Source organism: Sinocyclocheilus rhinocerous, unplaced genomic scaffold (genome assembly GCF_001515625.1).
Source record: "Sinocyclocheilus rhinocerous isolate Xijiao unplaced genomic scaffold, SAMN03320098_v1.1 scaffold1223, whole genome shotgun sequence".
In the NCBI taxonomy this organism is placed as follows: Eukaryota; Metazoa; Chordata; class Actinopteri; order Cypriniformes; family Cyprinidae; genus Sinocyclocheilus; species Sinocyclocheilus rhinocerous.
Window position 1 is genome coordinate 778,049 of NW_015641045.1, and position 10,093 is coordinate 788,141.

Consider the following 10,093-nt stretch of genomic DNA (forward strand, 5'->3'; position numbering starts at 1 on the left):
CGGTGCTTGTAATGATTTTTGCATCTTTCTCCGACAGTTTAAATGCTTCCACACTGCTGACGTGTGTGCTGCATAATAAAGAGTGCACGCCTCTCACTCTGCGCTGGTTGCTATTTGATCGCGTCATATCATTGTTCGGTACAATTTATTCTGTCTTTTCGCTTATTCGCTTAAGAGCTTTTTTTGCTATTTTCGGCCGAATAATTTCGGTTGCCGAACATTCGGTGCATCCCTATTTTAAAATGTAATCAAATGTAAATATAGCAATTTTTATTTTTCTTGTCAAATGAGGTGCTGCACAAGAAAAGTTGTATAGTGTATAAATTAATACATGAATAAAAATATCTTGGTTATATAATTCCTTAATACTAAAAATAGTAAATCAATGTCATGTTTTTATTATTATTATTACTTTGAGAATTACATTTACTTTACAATAGTAATATATTTCTACCATAATTTCTACAAAATATTGAAAATTATTTGTTTAAAATAAAAATAAAAAACTTGTCAATATCATGGACTTAATGTTTTTCGATAAATTGATTTATCATACATCCCTATCTGGTTATATTCCATACATATTCCACAAGATGTTTTTTGTACACATTGCGAACAAACTCAAACACGTTAGTTGGACGGACACACATCAGAGATGCTGAATTCGCTGTCTGCCGTGGCTCCTCCCACAGTGTCTGCAGAACCAGTCGAGTGACATTCGTCTGGTGACGGAGCGCATGCTGTGGTGGGTGTGTAAGGAGGCGGAGACTCCCGCTCTGGAGCCCAGTCTGGTCAAACCGGTCATCAAAGCCCTGCTGGACAACACCAAGGACAAGAACACCAGCGTCCGAGCGCAGAGCGAACACACGCTCGTCAGCCTGCTGCGGCTGCGCCAGGGAGAAGACGGCATGCAGGTCAGTCCTCACACGATGTTGCCTTCCATGCACCGTAAAAAATGATGTTTGTAATCATTTTTTTCTTTAAATTATCTAAATGTATGTAAAAAGTCTATTTTTTGTAATTAAAGATAATGCAGGCCTGTATCTTGGGGGGAAAAAAACTGATTTGCAAAAAAAAACAAAAAACTAATATTACATACATACTGTATATATGTATGGTTTGTGATAAGATCAGTGCACTGGTTAGTCCAGTTATCCAGTCATAGGTCAGTTGAGGCAAAGTCACAGCAGTTTTTTTGCTGCGCATTGAGGAATTTATTCATTGTTTCCATCGTAGTTTTTTGTGCAAAATTTTCACATTTTGTTTATGCATATGCACGTTTTCTTGTCAGATAAAAAATATATCCGACTCAGTTGAGCGCACACGTTTTCATGCGCATTTTAAGATTTTATGCACATCTTGCCGTTTCCATCCAGCATTTTTATGTAATCTCAATTTGCATAAAATATGTGGATGGACATAGCTTCTAATGAAGGATGGTTTTATTGAAAGTGTTGGGTAAAGTAATGCATTACAACATTGCATTACTCCTTAAAACAGTAACTAATTGTGCAACTTTTTATGGAAAATAATGCATTGTTACTTTTGCATTACTTTTTTCACCTGAACTGGGCTTGCTTATTTATTTTTTAATAACAAAAACTGGAAAATGTAAAGGCCTTTTGACACCAAAAGTGAACTGAATGAGCCTCAGGCTAAAGGAAGTGCCTCTGAACCTCACTCCAGATTTTTCTCAACATGGGAACAGGCCACAGGGAAGAGGTATCAGTGAATAAATAGGAAAACAAAGTAACTGGCATTAATTATTTGAAAAAGTAACTCGGATATTTCATTGTCAATTTAAAAGTAATGTGTTACTTTACTAGTTACTTGGGGAAAGTAATCTGATTACATAACTAGCGTTACTTGTAATGTGTTATTGAAGTATGTTTTACAAGAAAATAGTATTTCAGTCTTTCTACTTCAGAATTTCACATTTAATGTTACTTGCCACTTTGTAATTATTTGTGAAACTTACTAGCAATTTCTGAGTGAAAACTGTTTTTTTGTTTTCAGTTTGGAAAACAAAAGATGATGTTGTGCAGAATATCCACAGCTTTTTCCATACCATAAAAACAAACCAGTGATCGAAAAACGCCTTAAAAGTCACCTCTTAAACAATACGTCCCCTAACCAATCATGACACAGCACTTGGAATAACGTCTGCATGTGTAAATTCGTTTCAGAGCATCAATGCAATCCTGGACACGGCCAGTAATGAGCTGCTGTCAGAATGTTACCGCAGATCCCTGAAGAAGATCTCCAGCCTTCCCGACTCCAACGAAGAGATCGATGACACCATCCTGACATGATGGACAGCTTCAGCTGCTCTGAATCCAGTCCTGTAGCCGCTGCTGTTCTCAGAGATCCTGCATCTGTCAGTCTCACACACACACACACACACACTCTCCTCACGCTAGCTTTGACTCGTGTCATTTACGCCACAAGGAAAGCCTGGGAAAGTATTTATTGTGCTGAGCCCCTAAAATCATCATCTAAAATCTGCATTGTCCTTAATTGGCTATTAATTTGTAAATGTATATTTTTCATTTGGTTTTCTTCTGAAAGATGAAGTATTAATTTGTGCCAATTCTTTTCAAACATTGATGTTCTGATGCCCTTTTATATTTTGTTTGGATGGTAAGCAGTTTCTCGCTGTTGTAATTGAGACGCGTGAGCCATTAACAACCCAAAGGATGTGATGCTGATTTTTCCAATTAGCGCTGTGTCCTATAATAATGGTTGTATGAATAAATAGAAAATGAAAACCTTGATTTAATAAACCGTTTGACTTAAAGAAATTACATTTATGTTTGTGTTTTTATGTTTTAATTCCTGCTCAACATTTCATGCATCTTTATAAGATCTGAAAACTCGTAATTACTCCACTGAAGTATAATTTTGAAAGAGAAATCACCCATGTTTAAGACATTGTGTACCCAGGAATCTAGTCTGTGGTTTTGCAACTCAAATAACTGAAGCATTGCTTGTGTAGAATGCAATCGGAGTTATATTAAAAAATGTCCTGGGTCTTCCAAGCTTTTTAATGCCAATGAATGGTGGTCGAGATTTTGAAGCCCAAAAAATACTTCAATCCAAGTGCGTAGGTTTGATTTTGGCATTGGTGGGGACATGACAACAGACATTTAATTGTTTGATCAAAATTATTGCTAGTAGTCTGGATATTGGTAGGGACATGGCATAGCATCTCTACTAAATTATAAACCCTTGAAAATCATAACAAGCATTGTCCTACTTTGGAAACTATAGTTAATACAGTTAAACCATGGTAAATGTTTTTGCTACACTAACCATATGGTATTTGTAGTAAAACTGTGGTTTTAAAGATTTAGGATAGTCTGAAGTCCCAATCTGAATCAAATGATTTGCGAACCCGCTCCGATTAAGTCCCAATCTGAATCAAATGATTCGCGATCTGCGCTCTGAAATGCCAATCTGAATCAAAAGATTCACGAACCCGCTCCGAAGTTCCTATCTAAATCAAATTATATTCGATACGCGCTCTGAAGTCCCAATCTGAATCAAATGATCCGCGATCCGAAGTTCCAATCTAAATCAAATGATTCGCGAACCCGCTCCGATCGAAGTCCCGATCTGAATCAAATTATTTGTGATCCATGCTCCGAAGTTCCGATCTGAATCAATAGATTCATGAACCTGCTCCGAGGTTCCAAATGATTTGCGATCTGCTCTCCGTAGTCCCAAACTGAATAATGATTCGCAAACCCGCTCCGAAGTTCCGATCTAAATCAAATGATTTGCGAACCCGCTCCGATTAAGTCCCAATCTGAATCAAATGATTCGCGATCTGCGCTCCGAAAGGCCAATCTGAATCAGAAGATTCACGAACCCGCTCCTAAATTCCTATCTAAATCAAATGATTTTTGATATGCGCTCTGAAGTCCCAATCTGAATCAAATAATCCGCGATCCGAAGTTCCAATCTAAATCAAATGATTCGCGAACCCGCTCCGATCGAAGTCCCGATCTGAATCAAATTATTTGTGATCCATGCTCCGAAGTTCCGATCTGAATCAATAGATTCATGAACCTGCTCCGAGGTTCCAAATGATTTGCGATCTGCTCTCCGTAGTCCCAAACTGAATAATGATTCGCAAACCCGCTCCGAAGTTCCGATCTAAATCAAATGATTCGCGATACGCAATTTTAAGTCCCAATCTGAATCAAATGATTTGCCATTATGTGATCCGATTGGAGTGCTTCGAAACAGTGAATCATTTTGCGACGCAATAGTTTAACTGATTCTGAGTTTCGTTTCCGTTTCATCCATCCGTGCTTTTAAAAATCATTATAAACTGTCAAAATTTGAAAATGAATGGCTTTTTAAAAAAAAAAATTATTTATTTTTTGCTAGTTAATCGCTTGAACTAAATGATCGAAGTCACAAATTTGAATCAATTGGAGTGGTTCCAGTGTAAATGACTCAATTGAATCGGTTTGTCTGTTCCTCTGCTTTTCGAGTCTTCAGCCATGTTTACACGACACTGTCAGTACTACTACTGGGAGCTCGCTAGTTTTTGTATTAATGACATTAATACTTGAAATAAACGAAAAAAGTACGATGTTTACTAATAAAATATAAATATTTCCATTCCAAAGATAACATCCAACATCTGCGAACATATTCTGGTGAGGTAACTGGTTTATTAGTGAATCACTACATTAATATGACTAGCTGCACCTCAAAATACATGTTCGATGGAAACATTGTGCAATATGATCAAATTTGTAGCTTCTTTCACTATATTTAATTAGTTTGACCACTGCATTTCAGTTGGTGACAGTTCAGTTGGAAATCAGTAAAAGCATCCAGTCTCTTACCATTGAAGTGAATGTTCAATTTATACTGTATTGTAATAAATATTTGAGAAATGATTGTTGTGTCTGATTGTATTAGTCTAAATAGAGTGATAGTCAATGTAAAAAGAGCAAATGGGAGAAGCAGATGAACACAAAACAGCTTAACAACATAAAGTTAAAGACTCACTAGTTCTTGTTTTTTGGAATTGTTTACCGCTCTGAAATCAGACTTATCTGTGAGCTACAAATATAAGATGGATAGATCTTGAATTATTAGACAATAGGGTTATTACACTAACAAAGGTGTTTCCATCATCATAAAGCCACAGATCTGAAATCTTTATTGAAAGGTTTGAAGGTTTCAGCAGTGATCAGACACATCTGCAGATTTAGTGTATCGCAAACCCGTCTGTGTGTCATTACTGAGCTCATATGCAACATAATTCATCTTCAGCTGATCCCGAGGGAATAAAATCTGCCGTTTTCTGGCAGATTGTCAAAGTTCAGACTGCTTTGGAAAGTTGCAGAGAGTTTTCTGGCTCTCACTGAGAAACTGCGGAGATGTCATGAATACATTTCTTTGTTGGCACTAAGAAAAAATGAGACCTTGCTTTAAAAAGCACTGTGGTGGTACCATGGTACAGTGATGGTATCAGATGGTAATACTGTCAACAGTATAGTACATTCTACTGATGATTGCCATGTTATCATGGTATTTGCAAAGTTAAAAAAAAATAAAAATACTGTATTATTAGATGTGTCCAAAACATGTCATTTTTTTGTAAAGCAGTCAACATGTTTCCATAATAAAAAGGTATATATATACAGTGGGTACGGAAAGTATTCAGACCCCCTTAAATTTTTCGAAAATAATGATTAAGAGCTTGTATTATAATATACACTGAAGTTGTGAAGCATTGTTATTAAGTATTATTATTACTTATTATGCTGTTGTTGTTGCTGCATAAAATTATATTAAAAAAAAAAGTTCTTAAAGGGAAAAACTACATCGTCGCACTTTCATTCAATTTAAATTTAATTAAATAAAAAAGAACTTTTATCATTTTTCTAACCAATTTGACCTATTTTATGATTTTTTAAATAATTAAATGCACTTGACGCCATCTGACCCATATGCAGCAAATACATGCAGCCTTTGATCCTTTGTATCGCGACGCGGGCTTGTTGACGGCTGTTACGGCATGTGGCGTCGACGCGCTCTGATTGGTCATCCGCCGCTCTGTGCAGCAGGAGGAAGCGCCGTTTCCGGTAATGAGCGAGTGACTGCTTCACACAACGCCAAACCCCGACGACAAGCCCGCTGCGTTCGGCATCTACCGGGGGGAAATTGTCCGCTCTTATCCGAGCGGGACGTCAGACGGGTTCCAGCCAAGCGTTCGGCTGGAGAGAGGCGCGAAGCTGCAGCGAAGGCGCGGGGTTTGAGCCTCCCACCGCCGGCATGGCCCGCGACTACGATCACCTCTTCAAACTGCTGATCATCGGTGACAGCGGTAAGAGACGCCGCGGATGCGTGACGGGAAGCGGGCCGGGGCGAGGCTCTGCGGGGCTTTGAGTGTCTCGTATTAAAGCTGTGAGCTCTGAGAGGACGTAAATGAACGCAGGTCTGGTTTAACGCACACACGAGCGTGTTTCTGTCGCTGTGCCGCTGCTTTACGGCGGATCGGGCTGATCGCCTCACACAGGCCGGAGATCCAGACTGATCTGCTGCTCATCAATCCTGCTCTCTCTGTGCATCATTTATTCAGGACTAGAGCAGAAGTGTATTGATTTGAGGGACTCCAGAAAGTATTTGAGCGTTGATCATGGGTGACAGCGGTAAGAGACGCCGCGGATGCGGGCCGGCGCGAGGCTCTGGGGGCTCTGAGTGTCTCGTATTAAAGCTGTGAGCTCAGAGAAGCTGTAAATGAACGCGGGTCTGATTAAACGAACACACGAGCGTGTTTCTGTCGTTGTGTCGCTGCTTTAGGGCTGATCGCCGCACACAGGCCCGAGATCCGGAGATCCTGCTCTATGCATCATTTATTCAGTACTACAACAGAAGTGCATTGATTCAGAAAGTATTTAAACACTTCAGACACGATTAATATGTCTGAATATCAATGCATTAGAATCTAGAATATAAAAGTAAGAGCGATTTGTTGAAAATATAAACGCTATACAGTCAGAACATTTGAAATACTTGGTTTAAAATGATAAAACAATAAATCTGTGTTGTAAATGAGACATTTGCTTGAATATGCTGATAGTGAATGTGATTCTCGACGCCTGTGGGAACTTGGGGAGAGCTGACTTGATGCATCTTTATACAAAAATGAAGAAAACTGAAGCTAGAGAAAAGAAATGATCCTGCAGCATTTGAGATGCACGGATACAGATTTAATAAATGACATTCAGACATATTAAGTGTCACTTAACCCTTGTGCGACCTTTTGGACATTTTTATCCTTTCCAGTTTTGTTTTTTTGATAATTTTGCCTGTTATTGCCAACTGCATAAATTTTGGCACAGGTGTGTATTTTTATTGGAATTTTACTATTTCACTTCCATTGCATTAAAATAATGCAGCTATAATTGTGTGGGTGTGTTGGTATGGATGTCAGAATGTGGTTTGTATGTGTGTCATAAAAAAAAATTTTTGTCCTTTCCAGTTTTGTTTTTTTGATAATTTTGCCTGTTATTGCCAACTGCATAAATTTTTAGCACAGGTGTGTATTTTTATTGGAATTTTACTATTTCACTTCCATTACTATTTCACTTCCATTGCATTAAAATAATGCAGCTATAATTGTGTGGGTGTGTTGGTATGGATGTCAGAGTGTGGTTTGTATGTGTGTCATAAAAAAAAAAAATTGTGTGTTCTTGTAATATTTGAGAGAGAAAAACTCTACTGCAAATCACAAATCCAACCACTGTGTGCACCAGCAGAGTTTTGCTGGCATCTAATGGGGAAAATTTGGTACTGCGCCCAAACAAAATCTTACTGAAAGCTCATTTTTTTAAAATATCAATCTCAAATTTGGAACACAACTTGTTTAGATTTATGGCTTTGATTTTCTAGCAGGTATAGAGTTCAACATGTTTCATAAAATATATATTTTATATAAAACATCGTTCATAAATCATTTTCATAAACCTAAACATCTAGAACTTTTCTTTTGGTTTCACTTTTTAAACTTTTTTAAAGTGAAGTGAACTGGTTCTTTTGTTACTTAAATGATAGGTGAAAGTTCACAGGGCAAACAGATGTAACAACTTCTGTACCTGTGAATGAACTGATCAGAAACTGAAATCTGGATATTTCAAGTGTTTGCAAGTGCTGATTTTAACACAGAAAGTGCTTTGTTTGTGGTGTTTTGGTGTCAGTTGGTTAAAGTTGAGCCTCTTGTTCAGGTGTGAGTAAAGGAGATCTAGCGTTTGCATAAAAGCAAAGGCGAGTGTGTCCTGTTTTCACGGGTTGGTTAACAGCCAGCAACACATCACAGCTTGCGGTTCTTGTGGTTTGAGTTTTTGCACCTTCGCATGTGAAGCAGACGACTCAAATGAGCTCAAACTGTTTGGATGAACTGTATGTTATTAAAATGTTACGTTGTTTGTGTTGAATTCTCAATTGCTGGTTTGAATCAAGGAATACTAAAATAATCCATTTATATCTGTATACTTTGTATATAATGTGATTATATAGTATAAAATAATTAGATTATATATCTAATCTATATATGGAGAGAGAACGTGTGTAGATATATAAACATTATTTTTTTTAATATTTTGTTTTATCTACACTTTAAATGTAAGATATTATATAAAATATATTATAATAAAAAGTTTTATTTATAGTACCTAATAATTAAATATGTAACTTGCATAATAAAATAATAAATAATGTGTCTGTTGCCATTCAAAGGTTTGGGATCAGTGAGATATTTAATGTTTTTTTAAAAAGGTCTCTTATGCTCATTAAGGCTGCATTCAAAAATAAAAAATACTGGGAAAAAACTGTAATATTATGAAAATTATTGCATTTTAAAATAATTGCATTCTATTTTAATATACTTTAAAATCTACTTTATTCCTGTGATGCAAAGCTGAATTTTCAGCATCATTAATCCTTCAGAAATCATTATAATATGATTTATTTATATACTGTATATATAATATAAACAAATAATTTTATTATATACTATATATCACATTACCTATGAAGTGTATCTCTTTACAATCATTGATTACACGAGTGAGAGACGCTGGCTGCTGTGGGCTACAGTAGATGGACACACAGGCCTCGGGGTTTCAGTTTTTTGTCCTCTGAGGGCTTTTATTTGGGCTCTGCTTCAGTTCTGAACTCTAATGAAGTGACCTAATGATATGGTACAGATCTCTGGTCTGTGATGAAAGAAAATCGGCTGGATTTGTCCCACAGGGATAGACCGGCTCGCTTTTGACACTGCTTGTCTGGCTTGTAATATAACTTTAGATTTCATTTTTAATTGGAACATTTGATATGATTTCTTGTGGCTTTAATTGTTCGATTGTTCTCTTTTTGAGAGACTTGAGACTGATTGATTGATATGAATATCTGTCTGCAGAATCAAAATGCAGATTGTCCACTGCAAGTCCTGTAATATTGTTCTTCAGTAAACAAGTTACACTCATATTGTTGGAATCTGAGTTTTCTTGGAAAGTGATTTGATGCATTTCTATATAGACCTTCTCTGGATAAAGCATTTATCCTGTGTGTTAGTGGCGTCGTTTGTCAGGAGAGGATGTTTGCTTGGTTTATCTTCCTTTCTGAGAGTCAGCGGTAGTGTGTGTTGGCTGTAGTCTCAGACGGCACGCCTACAGACCGTTCATAAACCACCACATTCATATTCCACACACAAATCTCACTGCTCCAATCTGATTGGCTGACTTTGCTCTGTTTTGAATTACCTGCAAACCCCTGAAGAAAGTTACATGGTCATTGTCTCTTCCTGTCTAAACGTAGAGTAATCTGTGGTGTGGATCCGATTTTATGCTGGTATGTGAGATTATTTTGGTCCTGACATCATTTAAAGGGGTCATATGATACGATTTCAAGTTTTCCTTTCTCTTTGGAGTGTTGCAAGCTGTTTGTGAATAGATAAGATCCCTAAAGTTGCAAAGACTAAAGTCTCAAACCCAAAGAGATATTCTTTATAAAAGTTAAGACTCGTCCACGCCCCCCTAAAACGGCTCGTTCTAACACGCCCCCACAT

The 10,093-nt window shown here is 37.2% G+C and overlaps 2 protein-coding genes across 2 annotated transcripts in view; both read left to right on the forward strand.

Annotated features, from left to right (window-relative positions):
• Nucleotides 1–2,819, forward strand: part of LOC107754417 (eIF-2-alpha kinase activator GCN1-like) — a 74,732-nt gene extending 71,913 nt beyond the window's left edge. The window contains exons 57-58 of the mRNA XM_016570853.1: nucleotides 693–914; nucleotides 2,187–2,819. Coding sequence (XP_016426339.1) covers nucleotides 693–914; nucleotides 2,187–2,312 — 348 coding nt within the window. The 3' untranslated portion in view covers nucleotides 2,313–2,819. The remainder of the gene's footprint in view (nucleotides 1–692; nucleotides 915–2,186) is intronic.
• A 3,215-nt stretch (nucleotides 2,820–6,034) lies between these two features.
• rab35b (RAB35, member RAS oncogene family b) overlaps nucleotides 6,035–10,093 on the forward strand; it is a 10,138-nt gene continuing 6,079 nt past the window's right edge. The window contains exon 1 of the mRNA XM_016570840.1: nucleotides 6,035–6,352. Within this exon, the coding sequence (XP_016426326.1) occupies nucleotides 6,301–6,352 (52 nt within the window). The 5' untranslated portion in view covers nucleotides 6,035–6,300. The remainder of the gene's footprint in view (nucleotides 6,353–10,093) is intronic.